This window comes from Silurus meridionalis, chromosome 10 (genome assembly GCF_014805685.1).
Source record: "Silurus meridionalis isolate SWU-2019-XX chromosome 10, ASM1480568v1, whole genome shotgun sequence".
NCBI lineage: Eukaryota > Metazoa > Chordata > Actinopteri > Siluriformes > Siluridae > Silurus > Silurus meridionalis.
Genome location: NC_060893.1, coordinates 7,310,486 through 7,332,485, shown reverse-complemented (window position 1 = coordinate 7,332,485; position 22,000 = coordinate 7,310,486). Strand labels below are relative to the sequence as shown.

Below are 22,000 nucleotides of genomic sequence, written 5' to 3'. Positions count from 1 at the left end.
GAAAATCCACTGTAGAGGATATATTATATATTAATGAGAATCCTGGGGTTATTGCTATTCACATGTGTCTATCCATAGATTCTATATACAGTTTACATGGGCTTGTCTTTATACACAAAATGTCATTGTAAATTCAAGAGTCAGCATAACTGGCATGGAATTGGTCCCACAAAAAATGTAGTAATATGTTGAATTACTATACAAAAAATGAGCAGTTTAGTGTATAGTGAATACTTATTCACAAGTGCTGCATTAGCAAGGATGTGTTTTAAACCCAACACATAGACATCCAAGTGAAACCATGATTACATACTAACTGGTATCACAAGGTCTATTTTTATACCTACTGTAACCTATTTTTAAAGCAGTTGCATCCTCCTCCCAGCTGAGGATTTTGCAGGTTACACCAACATCTCTCACAAATGCATTCACCTCCAGCAGCACTAAATCAAATTGCTGCCACCCACAAAAATAAAATATGTTTGCCCTATCCATTTAGATACACATACTGTATATAAGACCTGACCCAGATCCAATTCCTGTGTATACATCATTCTGACAGAAACCTTTTATATCATGTTGGCATTAGAGATACAGCCAACTATATGCTTGCTCTGCTATGGTTCAAGAAATGAACCTGTAGCAACACTTCTGAATCTACCCTTAACTATAACAATATTTCAGCCTATCATTGCATAATTAATAAAAAAATGTTGTATTGCCTTTTTGTAACTGTTGTTGTAGAAACGTAACGCTTATGAGGTAGCAATGTTACTACCTAACTTGTGATGACAATAAAAATGAAAAAAACCTTCATACCCTGTAGTACTCATTACTAGTCACATTAAAGATGTATAAATTCATGATTGTGTTAATTACTACTAGTCATCATAGCCAGATAGCTTTTGACCTATGATAATGAGTACCAGCTATAGCTAGTTATAGCTACAAATTATTTATAGCTATAAATTATATTGACTGTTGCTAAGTGTTGGGTAACCTAAAAAAATTATTAAAAAGTGTGTTTTATTTTTTAGTAGTTTTTTGTTTGTTTTAATAGTATTAGTACCCTTTTTAATGACAGTTTATAACTTTTAATTGTCCTTCAATAAAGTTTTATCTCTTTCTCTGCTGCTGATAATATATATAAGCGCAACACCTTTGTGTATATATACTGAACAAAATTATAAACGCAACACCTTTGTGTATTTATACTGAACAAAATTATAAATGTAACACCTCTGTGTGTATATATACTGAACATTATAAATGCAACACCTTTGTGTATATATATATATATCAAATTATAAATGCAACACTTTGTATATATATAATGAACAAAATTATAAAAGCAACACTTTTGTGTATATACACTGAACAAAATTATAAATGCAACACTTTTGTATATATACTGAACAAAATTATAAACACATCACAAGAATTTCTGCAAATTACCGCGATAAAGGGGTGTCACCCCAAAAATGCAATTGTTTTTACTGTACTGTATTAACATTTTACTTTCTTTTAAAAATAATAATTATATTTTTATTAATTCATTTCATTATTCCAACATAAAACGCCATAAAAACAATTCCCTATAAGTTTTTTGGTCTATCGTGCTATCCGCAAGAGCCCGGAAAAATCAGCAAAACAAATTAGTTATGTGGCAAATGCAATTCCGCAATAAACTGGGATTCGAGATTCAGAATTCTTAAGATTCGCATCACGGTAAAGCAGAGGATTACAATATATAATGTTTGAAATTTCTTTATGTACATGATATGCGTTAATAAATGACAATGTGCATGCACATGTTTTTGGAGGTTTTTTTTACAGCCGAAGTAAACGCAAACAAAGTATATTGAGAATACTCAGGAGATAATCCACCAATACTTGTAGCGAAGCAGTAATATCCAGTGGTGCGCTCCGGGAGCGCAGTCCACAAATTTCTGTAAAAGCAGAGACAGTTTGTGTAGAGAATCAACGGATACTTGGAAAAGCGCAGCGCTGGGCAGCAACGGCTAAACGTGGTGCAGACAGTGTAAACATGGAAAACAGCAGGATCAGGGTAATCCGGGGGGTACTTTGGAATGAAAGCGCAGCCGTTGAAGAGTGCATGGAAGAGTGCTTGCAGAGATGCTGTGGAGGGGCACCGCCTCCGGACATCGCTTTGCGCTAGTTTTGGTAGATTGCGCAACGCGATATCCGGAGGCGGTGCCCCTCCACAGCATCTCCGCAAGCAGTGTTGCGGAGGCACTCTTCCGTGTTATCTTCTGAGTCGGGGTCCCGAAAGAGATCCTGACTGTTCAGGGCACGGCTTTCATGTCACGGACACTACACGAACTATACGGGTTATTGGGAATTAAGTCGATTCGCACCAGCATATACCACCCTCAAACTGATGGCTTAGAAAATTATTAGGACAACTAGCCCTGGGGAATTTGCTACAGTTGTAAGAACGGCAATCCCAGCTGTATAATAGGGGTGCGCAGCTGCGGAAATTTTCACCCGGAGATAGAGTCCTCGTTCTGCTACCCACGTCGAGCTCTAAACTACTCGCGAAGTGGCAAGGACCTTTTGAAGTTACACGGCAGGTGGGGGATGTTGATTATGAGGTGCGGCGCACAGATAAAGGCAATACACTCCAGGTATACCACCTCAACCTCCTGAAACCGTGGAGAGAGGAGGTGCCTGTGTTGTTAGCGACGGTGGTTCCAGAGAGGGAGGAGCTAGGACCGAAGGTAAGGACAAAATCCGCGCCAGAATCCGCCCCGGTTCCCTGTGGAGACCACCTCCTGCCATCACAAAGGGCACGGGTAGAGGAGTTGCGACAAGAGTTTGCGAATGTCAACGCGGTGAAAGTCAACGCGGTGTCTAAATTCGGCGCGTATCCGATGCCCGCATCAAAGAGCTGCTTGATCGGTTAGGCGTGGCTCGCTTTTATTCGACGCAGGATTTAACCAAGGGATATTGGCAGATGCCCTTGACGCCAATGTCCCATGAAAAAATGGATTTTTCCACTCCGTTCGGTTTACACCAGTTCGTTACACTTCCGTTCAGTTTGTTCGGGGCCCCAGCAACATTTCAACGCCGCATGGATAGAATTCTCTGGCCTCATATCGGATACGCTGCTGCCTATTTGGATGACGTAATCATATATTGCCATGACTGGCAGCGGCATTTGCGACACCTCAAGGTGTTCCTGAGGACCTTTAAGCGGGCAAGGTTTACGGCAAACCCAGGGAAATGTGCGATTGGGTGGGTAGAAGTACGGTATCTGGGTTTCCACTTGGGTCATGGGCAGGTGCGTCCCCAAATTGATAAGACAGCAGCGATTGCGACCTGTCCGAGGCCCAAGACCAAAAAAGAGGTGAGACAGGAATTTTTGCGAGTTAAAGCTGCACTCTGCGGTGGTCCGCTTTTACATGCTCCTAACTTCTCTCTCCCCTTTTTATTACAGACGGATAGGGGGTTGGAGGCCGTGCTGTCCCAGGTGGTGGAGGGGGAAGGTGCTGTACATCAGTCGTAAATTGTCGGTGCAAGAGAGTCGGTACAGCACCATAGAAATGGAGTTTCTTGCCATCAAGTGGGCGGTCCTCACCCTCCGATACTATCTGTTTGGACCATGCCCCACTCCAGTGACTCCATCGCATGAAGAATGCCAACGCGTGGATTACTCTGTGGTATATGGCCTTTCAGCCGTTCAAATTCAAGGTGGTCCACAGACCGGGGGCGCGGATGGTCGTGGCCGACTCGCTCTCACGACAGCCCTCCGGAGTCGGTTGCGGGCCGTACGGCTCCCCGGCCTGAGATGAGGGGTGAGGCAGGAAGCAGGGAAGGGTGGGAATGACACACCTGAGGGGTATTCTGACTAATTTATGTTCTCTCTTTTTCAGTGATCAGGGGGGAGCATAAAAGAGGAGCAGAAGCGCGCGTGCAGAGTGTGTGTGTGTGCCTGTAAACTTATAACTCTGGCACTGAACACTAAAATAAAATAATAAAAGTATTTCCTTCAAACCTGATCCTGTCCTAAGTGGTGTTCCTTTCCCAGAACCATCAGCTCTCCCACAATCTTCATATGATTAAATCACATAGTTTGTTGCATATAAACAATAAGAACATGGATCTGTCTCTCAAAAATTATAAACAAAATAGGTGTTTCCAAACTTTTGACACTGTACTTTCAGATTGAGGTGTATCTACCTCAATCCATCATGTCAAAAGGATCAATTCTCACATTAAAATATCAATTCTATCTGAGTTTAATATTTATGTAATGTCAACAAAAAATATTTCATCTTCCGCTGTACACACAAGTCTCCATTCTATCACTCACTTGTGTATCTTGGGGTGACTGCATTAACTGGACCGTCCAAGTGATTTTTAGACTTTGAGATTTATCTGAGAAGAAACAGGATTAAGAGGGAAACATCTACATTCTCTTGTTTATCAAAACCCATAAAGGGGAAGGAATGTAGTTTGTGTAAATAACGCATTCAAATAAATGATTTTTTTTTTTTTATGGTTGCACAAGCCAGTGCACTCATTGCCGGTCCCAAGCCCAGATAAATGGGGCGGGTTGTGTTAGGAAGGGCATCCAGCGTAAAACATGCCAAATCAAATATGCGGATCACAAATCAGAAATTCATACTGGATCTTTCGAGGCCCGGATTACCAACGACCGCCACAGATATTGTTAGTCAACAGGGTACCAGTGAGAATTGGGCTTCTGTTGGCCGAAGGAGGAGAAGGAGAGGAGGAAGAGATCGACAGAGACAGCAGGAAAAGGAGAAGTGGAGGAGAGTGGAGGTTAAAGATGGTACTTTAGATTTTAGTACTATGACTGGTAAAGGGAGAGAGGTAACTGATATGATGGAGAGGAGAAAGGTAAATATGCTGTGTGTTCAGGAGACCAAGTGGAAAGGAAGTAAGGCCAGGAACATTAGAGTTGGGTTAAAACTATTCTATCATGGTGTGGATGGAAAGAGAAATGGTGTAGGGGTGATTTTGAAGGAAGAGTTTAGTAAGAGTGTAGTGGAGGTGAAGAGAGTTTCTGATAGGGTTATAAACGTGAAGCTGAAAGTTGAAGGGGTGATGATAAAAGTCATCAGTGTTTATGCTCCACAAGTGGGTTGTGAAATAAAGGATAATGAAATATTCTGGAGTGAGTTAGATAAAGTGGTAGAAGGTGTACCTAGGAATGAAAGATTGGTGATTGGGGCAGACTGTAATGGCATATAGGTGAAAGGAACAGAGGTGATAAGGAGGTGATGGGTAGGTATGGCTTTAAGAAGAGAAATGTGGAAGGGCAGATGGTGGTATATTTTGCTAAGGATAGAAATGGCAGTGATGAATACTTATTTTAAGAAGAAGGAGGATCAGAGAGTGATGTATAAGAATGGAGGAAGGCGCACACAGGTGGAGTATTTTCCATGTAGGAGATGCAACCTGAAGGAGATTGGAGACTGTAAGGTGTTGGCAGGGGACAGTGTAGACAGACAGCATCAGATGGTGGTCTGTAGGATGGTTTTGGAGGTGAAGAAGAAGAGGAGGAGAGTGAGGACTGAAAGAAGAATAAAATGGTGGAAACTGAAGGAGAAAGACTATAGTGTGAGAATCAGGGAAAAAGTCAGACAGGGGCTCAGTGGTGGTGAAGAGGTGCTGGATGATTGGGCAACTTCTACAGAAGTAATAAAGGAGACAGCTAGAAAAGTACTTGGTGTGAAAGCAGGAAATAGAAAGGAAGACAAAGAGTTTGTGGGGGAATGAGGAAGTGCAGGAAAGCATAAGGAGAAAAAGGTTGACAAAACAGAATTGGGATCGACAGAGTGATGAGAAAATTAGGCAGGAATACAAGGAGATGCAGCAGCAGGTGAAGAGGGATGTGACGAAAGCCAAGGAAAAGGCATATAAGGAGCTGTATGTGAAGTTGGACACTAAGGAAGGAGAAAAGGATTTGTAGCGATTGGCCTGGCAGAGGCACCAAGCTGGGAAGGATGTGCTGCAAGTTAGAGCAATAAAGGATGGAGATGGAAATGTGTTGACTAGTGAGGAGAGGGTGTTGAGAAGATGGAGGAAGTATTTTAAGCAGCTGATGACAAGGAAAATGAGAGAGAGAAGGTTGGATGGTGTGGAGATGGTGAAGCTCCTGCTTCACCATCCACCAAGTGGATAGGATTAGTAAGGAGGAAGTGAGAGCAGCAATTAAGAGGATTAAGAGTGAAAGGTTGGTTGGGCCAGATGACATACCAGTAGAAGCATGGAGATGTTTAGGAGAGATGGCAGTGGAGTTTTTAATTAGGTTGTTCAACAAGATTTTGGATCTAGACAAGATTTTGAAGAATGGAGAATTAAAGTCAGTAGGAGTAAGACAAAATACATGTGTGTGAATGAGAGGGAGAGCAGTGGAGAGGTGTGGTTGCAAGGAGAAGAAGTGGAGAAGGTGGAGGGGTTCAGGTATCTGGGGTCAACAGAGCAAAGTAATGGAGAGTGTGTTAGAGAAGTGAAGAAAAGAGTGCAGGCAGGCTCGAGTGGGTGGAGAAGAGTGGAAGGAGTGATTTGTGATAGAAGGGTATCTGCAGGAGTGAAAGGGAAAGTTTATATTATTGTGGTGAGACCTGCAATGTTATGTATGGTTTAGAGACAGTGGCATTGACTAAAATACAGAAGGTGGAGCTGGAGGTAGCAGAGCTGAAAATGTTAAGGTTTGTTTGAGTGATGAGGATGGACAGAATTAGAAATAAGTTTATTAGAGGGACAGGGCATGTAGGATGTTTTGGAGACAAAGTGAGGGAGGTGAGATTAAAATGGTTTGGACATGTGCAGATGAGGGACATGGGGTATATGGGTAGGAGAATGCTGAGGATGGAGCTGCTAGGAAGGATTAAAAGAGGAAGGCCAAGGACGAAGTTTATGACTGTGGTAAGGGAAGAAATGCTGGTAGCTGGTGTGAAAGTGGCAGATGTATAGGACAGGGGTGTATGGAGATGGATGATCTGCTGTGGCGACCCTAATGGAAGAAGCCGAAAGAAGGAGAAGTCAAATAAACAAAGTCCAGTTCATTTTAAGGTCAGAGTGCAGGGTCATATATGATACAGCGCCCCTGGAGCATTGAGGGTTAAGGGCCTCACTCAGTGCCCCTACAAGTGGAAGCATGACAATGCAAAGGCTTGAACACCTGACCTTCCAATCAGTATCCCATATCCTTAACCACTGAGCTACCACCTCCCCTATTTAGCAATGACAGCTTTCAAATGTACTGGTATTGCTATTGGTATTGATGATCCGGGTATTGATAGTACCTCCCCCACTTTCCGGAAGTAACCCAGGTTACCAGTTCACCTTATATTAATGACGGCTTTTAAAAAAATCCTGGTATTGATTTCTATATGGTATTGATATAGGTGATAATGGTATAATTGGATCAGATCAAACTTCAGGCATAAATGCGACAGCAACCCTATAGCAGAGAGCCTTGCATAAGGACCTTGCTCAAGGGCCTAGGCTCCTCTCCCTTCTTCCAACCCAGGTTAAGACTTCACCTAATATTAATGACGGCTTTCAAAAATATTGGTATTGATATCAGTGTTGGTGTTTAAAGTATTGAAAGTATCAGTTTGGATTGTCAGAGGGAGGTGGAGGGCAGTCAGGCCAGCCTTATCTGCTGGCCTAAACATTATCAGAAGCACTGACCTACATTTACAACCTAAATTCTAATATTTGTTCCATAAAATTGTATAAATTTATTTCCAACAGTTTATTCTTTTCATTTCGTAGCGTTTCTCTTGCCTGCACTGCTTCAAGTACATGCATGTAGATGTTAAGATTTTTTTGTCCAATCAGATTTCAGACTCTATGCGCTGCTATGTCAATCCAATCTGCCCGGAGCCTGCAAAGACAATGCTGCTGGCTCTTTGACCATAAAGAATTTTAGCAACGGGACTGTTTCATTAAACAATCAGATTTTATTTTCACCTCACCGGGCCAGCTAGCTATCCCAGAATAGCATCAGCATTTTTCTGTCCTCTGATTGGTTGGTCAAAGGGAAACTGTTACAGCCAAGTTCAACTGGCAAAACAAGTGTGTATCACTCTGCACACATGAATACATTTAATTTAGACTTTTTTATGCCTACAAAGGAAGAGAAATTGATTTGGTCTTGGACATACTTAAAAATACATTTTGAAGAAAAGCTAGAGATTGAGAGAAGAGGTCAGCCAACCCCCAAGCTAGCTAGCTTGTCTCAGCCCGGGAAAGAGTTTGTTTACCACTTCCAGACAGGTGAATACAAGCAGTACAACTGAATTACAGCCTCTGAGGAGTGGTGCAAATTATGAGTATGCATTTCTGGTGAGTAGGTTGGATTTTATTCACATTTCTATGTTTTTGTCATGTTATTAGACAAATAGTCATTTTGAACTGCTTCAGATTATGTAGGTGGCACAGTTGTGGTGGTAGGTGCCTTACAGACATAGGCGTTCCCATCCACAGAGCAGAGGTCACATTGCCAGTAACCTCCTCTATCCTCCTCTGTGGTGGTAGGTGGGCTCTGGAATTGCCAGTCTGCTGTAAGAAAAGCTGACTTTATCACAGCCTTGGCTTCTCACTACACCTTCGACTTTCTGGCACTTACTGAGACCTTGATATCCTTACAGAACACTGCTATACCAGCTGCTCTGTCTTCTGCCTATGCTTCCTCTCACTTACCAAGAGAAACCAGCAGAGGTGGTGGTAGTGGTTTACTGTTGTCACAGAGATTGTGGTTCACACTTCTGGCTTTGTCTCATCTAACCATGTCTTCTTTTGAATTCCATGCAGTTTCAGTTACCTCTCCAATCAACCTTTTTATTATTGTCAGCTACCGCCCTCCTGGTCCCCTTGGAGACTTCCTAAAATAGATGGATACACTGCTCAGTACTTTCCCTTCTGACAGCACCCCTCTGACAGTTCTTGGTTACTTCAACCTCCCATCTGACAAACTTTAGTCATCTTGCCTCCTGACTTTTTTGAATACCTTCCCCTTGACATTTAACAGCTGCTCTCTAATACACAAGAAAGGAAATGTCCTGGACCTGGTTTTCACCCGCCCTACCCCAGCTACAGACATGACTGCCACTTCACTTCCAATTTCTGATCATCACTTATTTTTTTTTTAATCACTCTTCCTATTCTACCAAAAAACTATTTACATGTCTCTTTCTTATCCGTCCTAACTTCACTTCACTCCATCTCTCCCTCCTCTGTAGCTTCCTGTACTCTTTTATCTCTTCCTGACCCTGACTCCTTTTCCTCTCTACCCTTGGACTTTGCTACTGACTTCTTCCTCTCATATCTCATGCACTCCTGACCAAATTGTCTTCGGATGTGACTTCTGCTAAAACTGCTTTCTACAAGGAAAAGCTCAAGGCCTCTGCACAAGATCCTCGTAAGCTCCACAACATCTTCTCTTCACTATTCAACCCCCCTCCCACACCTGCTCCATCCTCCCTGAATGCTAATGACTTTTCCTCTTTCTATGATGAAAAGATTAAGGAAATCCACCAGACTTTCACTTCCTTCCCAACAATGACTACACAACACAGCCAGGAATCCGTTACTCCTTTGCTGTCAAGCTTCTTAACCCTAATAGAAGATGAGATACTGCAAGTCATCCAATCTTGCAATCCCACCACCTGTCCTCTGGATCCAATCCCTTCAACTATGCTTCAGACCATCTCACAAGATCTCCTGCCCTTCATCTCCACATTCATTAAGGGGTCCTTAACATCTGGCTATGTGCCAACTACCTTTAAGAAAACAAGGGTCATTCCCATCTTAAAGAAACCTGCTCTGGACCCATCAGACATCAACAACTACAGACGGTTATCACTTCTCTCCTTTCTTTCTAAATCTCTGGTATGCACTGTTTTTAACTAACTGTCTGTCTATCTCTTACAGAACAACCTCCATAATCCAAACCAGTCTGGGTTCAAAGCAGCACAATCCACAAAAACTGCCTTTTTGGCTGTTTCTGAGAAACTGCATGCTGCTCGATGAGCCAAGTTGCGCAGCTGCACTACTTGTGTTCAATCTGCCCAAGTTCTCCCACACCACCCCACTACTGCACTCCTTTCACTGGCTTCCAGTAGCTGCACGTATCAGATTCAAAACACTGATGCTTGCCTACAAGGCCAAAAATGGACCATCTCAGAGACCTCATCACACCTCGCACTGCACCACACTGTCTGAGATCCTCCTGCACTGCTCGACTGGTACCACATTCTCTCAGAATGAGAGGTAAGTATACTTCAAGGATCTTCTCTGTCCGGCACAGAGGTGGTGGAATGAACTTCCCCTAGATGTCCATACAGCGGAGTCTCTGGCTATCTTTAAGCGACGGTTGAAGACCTACCTCTTCCTGAAACACAAAACACAAAAAAGTTTGCTTTGTTCGCATTGTTATATTGCATTTTTGTACAGTATTGATGGTTTCTATAATTGCGACGTGATAGTGATGGAATTAAGAGGTGGATTAACTCAGGTAAGTCCCCACTGAAGGCCCAGGTACCAAATAAACTGGCCGCCTCTGTCAGAGGATCAGAGGTGCGTTGTCAGTCATGAATGTTAGAGCACCCTTACAGCAGCGACCTTAAAAAAAAAAAATACTGTTACCGACATCTCTATTAGTGATGGTGGTATTGAAAGTATCGGATCGAAAACGAAATAAGTGGTATCGCCCCATCCCTGGTGGATGATCGCTGGGTTTTTCTGCGAGGGGCGGTGCGTGGTTCCGTTTGAATCCTCTTGCGTTTGACGTCATGACGTTGACGGCGAGCGTGTTGAGGAGAAAGAGGGAGAGCTGTAAACACAGGGGACGGTCTCACGTTCAACCGGGACAATAAAGCGCTTTCTGTCTCAATGCACTAACCATGAACTTACGCGGTATGACTGTGATTAAACTGCTTTGCCTATTGTGCGCCCTTAAATCCAGTCAAGGTGAGTGTGAACAGCGCCGTCATTTCAAAACGAACCGGTGTATTATTTAGCACAGAGGAGAGGGGAGAGGGGAAAAGGGGGGAGAGGGGAAAAGGGGGGGATGAAACGGCTAGCCGCGCTAACGGCCAAGATGCTGAGCGGAAAAAAAAACCCACAGGCGATTTTGCCGTTTTCGGTCGTTCTGTGGAAGAAACCCCCGCGTTTGAACGTGATAAAAAAAGCGGACTGTTGATGTACCAGGCGCGTCTTGGCTTTCTGATTTACGAGCTAACGGTACATCACTGAGGCGCATTATTAGCCGAGAGAGGGAGCTAGCATTGTCCAAGATGGAAACACAGGAGGCAGCCGGCTGCGATTCTATGACAAGCCCGGCCGCTAGAGCCGTCTCTCTTAACGCCTTGTTAGTGCTAAACAAACGCAGAAATAACATGAAATATCAATGCTTGTCTTAACTACTGTATTATTCATTTTTATATAGTTCGGGTTAAATATATAATACGCGCATTGTCCCTGATGGAGAGCTGTATTGAATAGATACATTCGGATTTTTTCAGTCCAGTTTGACACCGTAGACGAAAATACTACATAATCCTGAATTCGTGTCATCCAATAATCAAACCTTTTCGAATGTGCTAATCGTTTTTAGACATCCAAGGTTTGTTCTGTATTGTTTCACAGTCGATTTATGGTGGTTTTATTTATTATTTTTTTGCTTCAAGCTACACCTATCAGCGTCCCCGGGTTTTATTGTGTGTTTGGGCAGCAGTGTTGTGAAGGCCGGGGTTTGTGTTGCATTGTTGTTTCTTTTTTATGAACATTTCCACGGTGTATTTCGTTTTAAAATGTAAAAAACAAAACAAAAAAACGACCCGTCAAGTCGTATATGGGTGAAATGGATTAATTCGGCGATGTGGTTTCAGTAATAGCATTTGAGAGGTGAAAAAAAAATCATAACCACTGCTCATCTTTTCTCTGTTCAATAATAAATGGGCTTGATTACAGAAAATACATTTTATTTTCAGGGTTTTTTTTAGGATTTATTGACAAGTAAGATACATCTTCAATGATGAAAATTATATTTTCTTAACCCTTTTACATGAAGTCAAATAGATTTTTCTGCAATATTGTTATGGTTGACAACTGATCAGTTTTCTATGCTGTAGAAATTCACATTGGTTTCCTTAAACCTTTTTTACTTTCAGTTCAAAATGGATTTTTTTTTTTTTTTTTTAAATATTTTGTATAATTGACAACTAAGATCTTTTTTTTTTTTTGATGTAGAAATTATTGGTTAATTTTATTAACTTTTTTACATTCAGTTCCAAATTGATTTGTATTATTATTTTTTTTATATTATTGAATAATCGGAAAACTAAGATCACTTTATTTTTGCTGTAGAAATTCACTTTTGGACTTTAAACATTTTCACATTTAGTTCACAATTTTTTTTTATATTAATTTTTTTTATATTGTATAATTTACAACGAAGATACACATTTTTGCTGTAGAAATTCACATTTGGTTTCTAAGCCCTTTTTACATTTAGTTCAGAATTGAATTTTATTTTTATATATTGTATAATTGAGAACTAATTTCTTTTTTTCTCTTTTTTTTGTTGTTGTAGAAATTCACATTTTTTTTACCCTTTTTACATTTAGTTTAAAATGGATCTAAAATCGTTTTTATAATTGACAACTGGGATCATTTTTTCAAATGTAGAAATTCATATTTCGTTTCATTAATCCTGTTTGCAGTTCAATATGGATTTTTTTTATATATAGTTTTGTCTCTTAGGCTTTTCAAGATTTAAGATATAGTCAATAATTATAGCACACATTTTGGTTTCCTTAGACAGATATTTTGATTTGAAGCTAAATAAAGCACGGCCATTTCCTTTCTGTTTCAAGCAGATATAAATCTCACCTTCTGTGGCATGCTAGATGAGCAAAAACATGCAGTGGAGTCGAAGTTTTTTTTTTTTTTTTTCCTTCTTCACATATCAGTGTTCAGATGCTGCGCCTCAGCGAATTTTGACATCCATGCGCCATCTGTGTTATAAATTTTGCACAGTTATACTTGTTGATAATATTTGATTTGATAGTCTTTGCTTTCTCTCAGAGACAGAAGCTGCTGTGTCTGAATTAAACTATGATCCTTAAGTCAGTTGATTTTGTCTTTAGCATGATCAGGGAGTTAAACAATAATAATATTTGCAGTGAGAAAAGGAAAGATTTCTTGGCAGAAAAGAAGGAGGCAGGGCTGAAAAACGGGAAATACGCAACTTTTAAGGGTCTTAACAACAAATGATTGTTTAGGAAAACGAAAAAGAATTAAACGAATGCACTCGAGACCTCCAGTGCCAATATTTACTTGATTTGTTTTGCTGAAGTGAACTGTTTAGAGGGGGGAAAGCCAGAAACAGAAAATTCACTTCATAAGTCTTCGTAGACGCAAAGACGACTTCCAAAATCACGATGAAATGCATTTTTCTTGGAGTTCATCATAAAGTTTTTTAGCTTCTCCACATTGAGTGCTACTATTTATTTCTGTAAGAAGCGTAAATGTCATGTATGAATGATGTAAACACCTTAAAGCAACTAAAAAATAAAAGCTATTAAATAGAAACTACTTTATCTGTTTTTATTATTTTTTAGGACTTAAATTCCTGACCAATGATTTGTCTTTATGACCAATTGTTTTTTTATTTATTTAATTTTTATTTATTTATAATGTGACATAAATGTAAGTATAAATATTTCCAATAATGCAGAGGAAACTCATAAATTGAGCAGATGCATTTAAAGGTAAATTATTGTAGTATTTTTTGTTATCATATTATGTAATCCAGACTACAGTACATGTAGTCTGTTACAACCTGACACTGAATCTAATCAGAATATGCGATTTATATTTCTATGAAATGTGTGTGTGTGATTGTATGTTGAGCATTTTCTTCCTGGCAGCAGAGAATGTGGCGTTTTTTTTTTTTTTTTTATAAAACATTCGATAACCCATAGCGTCTGTTATCTTACGCCACCGTCATGGGCTGATACGTTCCTGTGTAACTGAGGTTTGGCTGGGTTTTTACATTAGGAAGCAGACAAGGGTGTGGGTTCATCTGCAGACCACTGAGGCATGCACTCATCATAAAGATGTCTCTGTTGTTTCCTCAGAGGTTGATGGATAATTTTGGGTTTGCGTTACGAGGTTGGACATGCCTTTCACCGCACCTGCGAGGGAAACAATAAAAGAGTCAAACAAATGTACGGCCAATAGTCTTACATGACTGAGATACGCAGTCGGTGGCATTATATCTCGCAACCTCGTGCTAATAATTGAATTAAAATGTTAATCCAGGCACATGTCTAGCAGAGACCTATTAACACACACCTGACTTGTAAGCTGCTTGTACAAAGTGTCGCCCTTGGTTTAGCAATAGTGCAGTAGATTTAGTGTGTTAGGGGGTTTGGGTGTGTGTGTGTGTGTGTGTGAGGCACGTTGTTCTCTGTGTACATAAAGACAAGCATGATTTTCTATTGTTTGATTGGTATTTATAAGTATGTACAGTGCATTAGATCATGGGTTAGATGGATGTTGTGTATATGTGTGTAATCTGAGAACTGCAGCAACACTTGCATGCATTGACATGGACTGACATCATACACGGACCAACTGTAAATGTGATTTATAGAGTAAAGGAATATAGGATTTTATATATATAAAATATAGGATCTAGAAAAGGCCGGTGATGTCTGAGAGCATTTCTTTTAATTGCGATATATGTCTCAGTTGATCAAAGTCATTGGGTTTGTCGTCATATGTTGTTCCCCACCCCACACTAAGCTCTAGATTTGCCTCACTGTACCAAATAACCTTTTCCTTTACTCATCTCATTCAATTTAAATATAGCACTGAACGCACGCAACATATACTGTACGCAGGGAGTATTGTTTACTGTAAACCTGCGGTCATTTTTTATTTAGAAAGCCTTGTAGAGACAAGTATTTGAAGTCAGAGCGAAAACATCCTTCTGCACTACACAATTTCTATTCACGAGGCATTGAATAGGTTTTTGAAAATACTGTATATGCTGCAGTACAGTGTGATTTGATTTGGATTTCATTGCACTGACATATTGAATTATGAGAAAAGACCTCAATAGCTGATTTATAAACAATTCCAAGCTATAAGTTTTCATTTCCGATTGTTGTCTCGATTAATTTTTAGTTTCCTTTTATCGTGCCTATCTAAATCATCCTCTCCGTAGTCACCGTCTCACTATCAGTTATATACCTTATTAGAAAAAGAGCTTCTTGAGCTGTTTCAGAGCATTACATTTTTGTACACAACTTTGTGCGATGATTTTTGCTACGTGCTAAGTGGCAAATGCTGACATCCCATTGTGCATTGTGCCTTACACAGGTTACTATGGCAACCCTCTGAACAAGTACATTCGCCACTATGAGGGACTGTCCTACGACACAGACTTGGTGCACAGCAGACATCAGAGAGCCAAGCGAGCGATCTCGCACGAGGACCACTTCCTTCACATGGAGTTCCACTCGCATGGAAGGTTTGTTTTCCTTTTTCTGTTCCACAAGCTTGGAAGTGACGCAGGCAAAGAGGTCACTAAACAACACGAATACTGTAACGATTACCTCCAAAATTACATATACATTAACTCATAACGCTAGTATCATTATGCGAAGATGCAATTTGTGGAATTCGGGTATTTTTAAAAATAATAATTAAAATTTTTATGTTTTATTATTATGTGAAGTGAATAGTTTTTGTTTTCTTACTGGACTTTTTAGCGCATTTTATTTTCTTACCTGTATTGTTTAATGTATTGAATTATTATTTTTGTTTGTTTGTTTTCTTAGTCTAAGGTTTTGTTCAAACCACATTCAGAGTGTAACTCCCCCCCCCAATCTTACAAACACATTAACCAGACTAGTCAACCAGTCAGAGCCAGCAAGTCATGGGTCTGGTACTCCAATTGCCTCTTCTGAGCCTAAATAAATGGAAGTTGCATGCTCTTATATTTGTCCATTGGAATTTTCATTGCAGGCATTTTCACCTAAGGATGAGAAGGGACACGAGACTCTTCTCCGAGGATTTTAAACTGGACGTGTCTGGAGAAGAAATTGACTATGACACTTCACATATCTATACTGGGGAGCTCTATGGTAAACAACATCACAGGCTGTCCTTTTCTATGTTAAAGTATGTGTTGTAGTGAAAGTTGGTTGTTAGATTTGAAGACATTAGGAGCAGATTGTTTAGATTTCTGACAAGATGCTTTAATTTTTCCTGATAGTCCACATAGATTCCAATCTGACAGTGTGTTAATCTCCTCTCACCTTCAGGTGAGCAGGGCAGTGTAACTCACGGCTCTGTCATTGATGGTAAATTTGAGGGCTTTATAAACACAAATCAAGGTACCTATTATGTGGAGCCTGCCGAGCGCTATTTGGGGGACAATATGCCGTTTCACTCGGTCATCTACCACGAAGATGATATTGGTGAGAATTATTTGATTGTTTATGACTAAGTTCAAAACAAGTCAGAATGGCTTTTATGATACATTTCTCAAATGGTATTTTTTAAGACTATCCTCATAAGTACGGGCCTCAGGGTGGCTGTGCAGACCACTCAGTGTTTCAGAGGATGAAGAAATATCAGATGTCTGCTGTGGAAGAGCCTGTCCAGGTCAGTCATGCTCTTTTTTATTGACATTAAACGTTTGTGCAATTTGCTTTTTATTAATGTTAAGAACTAGGGCAAGAAACTATGAATTTACAAAATTGCAGGTTAGCTTATAACCGGTACCTTTAAATGTATTAGAAAAAAAAATCATGCAGATAATTTTGGTTAAAACAATCAGATTTAATGCAATTTCAGTTGAATTTCTAACCTGCACTTTCATCAATCACATGCACACAGCACACTTACTGCAGGGCTACTGAGGCCACACCCCCTACATGCACTGTGCATTACTCCATAACATAACACAGATCATTTCTTAAATCCTGCATGTCAAAAAATGTCCATCTCGGCGAGTATTCGTGTAAATTTCTTGTGAAAGCTATATTAAGAAATATCTATAATTGTTCTACTTACAATTAAATCAAAGTCAGAAATGTGTTTTTATTTTAATTTCTTTTATAAAATGTATTCGTTTGCATGCATGTCAGCTTATGATCAAACAAAAGGTTTGTTTTTATGATACAGTTTATATAGATTTTCCCCAAATTTCTAGTTAAGTTACATTAATTTCCATAAATTCCTATTTATTCCTGGTAAGTTCCTTCTGCCCCTTTGCAACCGAGGGGTGGGTGTGTGTGTGTGTGTTTTGTTTATTTATGGCCTCTATGCAGTTATTTAGGCATTTTTGCGTTGTTTGGTTGAATAATTAAAATGATCCTAACCAATGTATGAAGGTTTTATTATTTCTTTTCCTTACAGAATGCAGAAGTTGAATCAGAGAAAGAGTCATCTGATGATCATGTGTTGCAAAGAAAAAAAAGAATGGCACAGATAGAAAAGAATACTTGCCAGCTGTTCATCCAGACTGACCACCTCTTCTTCAAACACTACAAAACAAGAGAGGCTGTCATTGCTCAGGTAATAACAATGTTTTGTGTTGTAAGGCATTAGTGTTAAATAAATAGTTCCAGTTGTACGTCTCAAGACAATCTCACAGATGGTCACGGATGCATGTATTTAACGTATTTGTTCCTTTCGACACTCATCACCACTGGGATCATTTATCCATCCACACAGTTTCATCTCAGCCCAGATAAAGGACTGCCATCTTCTACTCCAACACCCACAGAGTTTCTGTGTAGGCAGAGCAAGCAAGTACATTACACCATGAAGATCACTACTGGTGGTCGCTACTTTTATGAGCATTTGCTAGAGACTTTTTGCTAACGTCCAAAGATTAGCTTCACTTTGGGGACTCCAGAAGGTCACAACAGTAAAACATTCACTTCACATCTAAAGGGATCACAAGTTCAAATCCTCACCATGCCATTGCTATTTGTGGTCGGGTTGTCAGGAGAGCAAAACAGGCAGTGGAAGGGTGCAAAGAATGGGCCCCTCTGTCATTTAGTGCGGATGTAGGCAGAGCGGAACAGTACTTCCTCTGAGTGTGTAATGCTCCCTATCCATTGCATGAGCAGCAGTTGTAAAAGAGGTTGGCATTATGTGTTTTTGAGGAAGCACATATTTTTCTCCACCCTCCCCTTTTGGTGGAGAAAGTTAGCTTGAATATAGCAATTGGACCAAGACCAAACTGGTTAAGAAATTTGTGCATCTTGCTTTCTCGGTTCACGTTAATCTTAAGGAATATTTTGCACTGTGTCCTGGCACAATCGATATCTGTTTATTACTGTATCTAATTGTTGGCCAGCCTGTGATTGCATGTCTGATCTCTAACCAATCACGACGCAACAAATGTACGTCCCTTTCCATCTCACTTTGATGGCTACCTGGTTGCATCAGGTTCAATCTTGGATGCTTTCCACAGAGTTGCCTGTGGAAATTCTCTCCGATTTATCTGGACCCACTTACACTTTAATCACATTGTTCTGCTTAAGTACAGTGTCTTACAACTCCACTGTCTGTTAGAGTACAAAGGCTTGAAGAAGCACCTGAATCTTTGGTTGTGCATTTGTGTGTAAAATAAAAGAAATGTAATGGGTTTTTTTATGTCGTTCGCAAATAATTTTCTCAGATTTCCAGCCACGTTAAGGCGATCGATGCAATCTACCAGGGTACAGATTTTCTGGGTATACGCAACATCAGTTTCATGGTCAAGAGAATTAGGGTGAGTGAGTTCATGTGTTTATTATTGTTTGCCAAAATATAATTAGCACATCTAGCGCAATTAGCACAACTCCACATTGTTCTTATGTCAACATTATAGGTGTTTTTTTTGTTGTTTTTGTTTCCCCCCTAGATCAACACAACTAATGACGAGCGAGACAGGTCAAACCCATTCCGTTTTGCAAACATTGGTGTGGAGAAATTTCTGGAGCTGAACTCTGAGCAAAACCATGACGATTATTGTCTAGCATATGTCTTCACTGACCGAGATTTTGACGATGGTGTGTTGGGACTTGCTTGGGTGGGAGCACCCTCAGGTACATGGTGCAAATCTTTCTAAATTGTATATATAAATATCATTTAGACGTTTGGAATCTATTACTGCCACTGAGGTTTGGAGAAATGGCACAATTATATGAAAATTCACAAGCTGGCAGCAGTATAGTGGCGTTGTGTAAAAAAAAAAGAGATGCGATTTTTATAAATTTTTATAAATACACAAGCATATTACATCTTAATTTTTCTTTTGGTTTTGGTTAGTTGGTAAGTAAAAAATATATTCAGAAAGAAATATAATAAATGGACATGGATTTTAATGATATATGATGATTAATCTTATTAGAGTAAAGCAGTCTAGGAATTTCTTAATATTTTGTGAATCCTTCAGAATGTGTTAACAAGCGATCTCCACTTTATAAAGTGTGTGCGCACGTGTTAGTGTGAATTAAAAATCTTTAAAAAGCCAGCTGTATTGCATGACCTTCGACAAGTATTCTGACGGTTGTTCTCTCAGGGAGCTCTGGAGGTATCTGTGAAAAGAGCAAGCTGTATTCTGATGGAAAGAGGAAGTCACTGAACACTGGGATTATAACGGTGCAGAACTATGCATCACACGTGCCTCCAAAGGTCTCCCATATAACCTTCGCCCATGAAGTGGGACACAACTTTGGATCTCCAGTAAGTTTGGACTGCATCTGAGATTTAGATCAATCAAACCAGAATGAGAGAAAAAAGGCTTTTCATATTTGAAGCTGCGTCAATTTCACTCGTAAAGAAGTATTAAGGTTAGCGCAAAATTCAACACAACAGCAGGTGTAATACCTCGTTTAGTTATGTGGTTTAATCGAGGTTTGTTTACCATCCAAATCAACTGATTGCTGTTTTTTGAAGGTTGCAATTTGATGCCGCATTTGCTGACAACACAATCTATACATTTTACTTAGAATAATGTTATTATTTTATTATCCTGGTAGTTGTATGTAATCTTTACAATTTGGGAACTTTATGTGTACATCAAAGGTCTTACTGATTTTCATATTTTTAGCACGATTCGGGCTCCGAATGCACTCCAGGCGAGTCGAAGAGCCAGGACAAGAAGGAGAAAGGCAACTATATAATGTATGCCAGAGCCACGTCAGGAGACAAGCTCAACAACAACAAGTTCTCGGTGTGCAGTATTCGCAACATCAGCCAGGTGCTGGAGAAGAAAAGAGGCAACTGCTTTGTGGGTAGGTCCTGAACTTACTGTGTTTACACGTAATGGTATCTAATACAGATTTCGGTTGTGCAAAGGGGGGGGAGACAGGGCTGTTTTGGGTCTTAAATCATTTTAAACGGGTCTTAATTTTTCCGATGTCCATGTAACGCTACCTCTAATGCTCATTGAAATGCTATTCAGGGCTTGATTAAGGTTAGTTGCTAACAATATATTTGTGTTTGTTTTATGCTGTTGTGATATAGTTGTTGTTGTTGTTGTTTTTTATTATATATTTTTTTTTTTACAATGGACATTGTCTCAAAGCAGCTTTACACAGATAAGCGGTAATAAGGTTATATAAAATATATTAGGTAGTTCCTTATAATTATTTATTCCTGATGAGCGAGCCAGTGGCTACTGTGGGAAGAAAAACTCCTGAGATGGCATGAGGAAGAAACATTTAAGAGGAACCAGACTCCATATCCTCATCTGGGTGGCACCGAATGCCCAGTAATTGTATTTACATTGTTGAGGTGTGTAGTAATAGGTGCTTAAATGCAGATCTATTCATGCAACCTGTGGTCCTGAGCCACTGTAGTAGACTGTTGATATTAATTACAGTCTGAATCAGTCCTCTAAGTGCTTGATTTGCATAGCAGCTTCATGAATGTTTAGGCTGTAGATGTGGAACCATCCCCAGCTGTCAATTGAAAGAGAAATAGAAAGAGCGAGAGAGAGAGAGAGAAAGAATGAGAGAGAGAATGAGAGAATGTTTGAGTGTTTCATTCCTACTGTTCTTAAAGTTTTAAATTCAACATTTCAATTATTATTTTTTTTTTTTTGCATTTCTTATTTTTACTTGGTGCCATTTATATATTTGAGAGTTATGTCAAATTTATAACTTCTCCAGGAAGGTTTTAAAGTGTCGAGCATTCAAGGCTCAAAGTGCAGGTGTATTTGACTGAACAGATTGTGTGTGTGTATATTTGTTCTTGTCTGTTTGTGTACTACAACAGAGTCTGGCCAACCAATCTGTGGTAACGGCCTGGTCGAACCCGGAGAGGAGTGTGACTGTGGGTACAGCGACCAGTGCAAAGATCTTTGCTGCTATGACGCTAACCAGCCAGACAACAAGAAGTGTAAACTCAAACCTAATAAAGTCTGCAGGTACACTCTGTGTTTTTGTGCTTTCTTTAAGATTAAGAATGACACACAGATGTCACACGTCATTTAATGCTACCCTTCTGCATGATGTACTACAAAAATGAACATGATTTAGATTAGTGTGTTTGTATATATGCAATTGATCAATCCAAAACTCTCCTCTGAACCTCATGTGATGTCTCCAGTCCCAGCCAAGGTCCATGCTGCACGTTTGAGTGCACGTACAAGAGCCGGAACGAGAAGTGTCGCGATGAGTCCGAGTGCGCCCATCAGGGCATGTGTAATGGAGCATCCGCCCAGTGCCCCACCTCTGAGCCCAAAGCCAACTTCACCGCCTGCCATAATGAAACTCAAGTCTGCCTTAACGGGGTAATGACATGCTATTCGGCATGTGACAGTGTTAACGGGTTGTAGATTACAAAGTTGAACGCTAATTAGCGCTGTGCGATATTGACAAAAAAATTATATCTCGATATTTTTAATAATTTTTCAAAAAGTGTTTTTTTGCTGGTACATAACCACCTGTGTGGTGGTCAGTTCACAGCTGTGACT

The 22,000-nt window shown here is 40.0% G+C and overlaps 1 protein-coding gene across 3 annotated transcripts in view; it reads left to right on the top strand.

Moving 5' to 3' along the window:
• Positions 1-10,759: 10,759 nt before the first annotated feature.
• LOC124392002 (disintegrin and metalloproteinase domain-containing protein 10-like) overlaps positions 10,760-22,000 on the top strand; it is a 32,911-nt gene continuing 21,670 nt past the window's right edge. For all 3 annotated transcript variants that reach the window (XR_006927076.1, XR_006927077.1, XM_046858698.1), the window contains exons 1-12: positions 10,760-10,974; positions 15,397-15,547; positions 16,045-16,163; positions 16,344-16,499; positions 16,586-16,686; positions 17,443-17,601; positions 18,716-18,808; positions 18,941-19,124; positions 19,601-19,764; positions 20,132-20,315; positions 21,301-21,451; positions 21,634-21,817. Coding sequence is in view for 1 of the 3 variants with exons in the window: in XM_046858698.1 (XP_046714654.1) it covers positions 10,908-10,974; positions 15,397-15,547; positions 16,045-16,163; positions 16,344-16,499; positions 16,586-16,686; positions 17,443-17,601; positions 18,716-18,808; positions 18,941-19,124; positions 19,601-19,764; positions 20,132-20,315; positions 21,301-21,451; positions 21,634-21,817 (1,713 nt within the window). In the remaining 2 variants the exon portion in view is untranslated. The remainder of the gene's footprint in view (positions 10,975-15,396; positions 15,548-16,044; positions 16,164-16,343; positions 16,500-16,585; positions 16,687-17,442; positions 17,602-18,715; positions 18,809-18,940; positions 19,125-19,600; positions 19,765-20,131; positions 20,316-21,300; positions 21,452-21,633; positions 21,818-22,000) is intronic.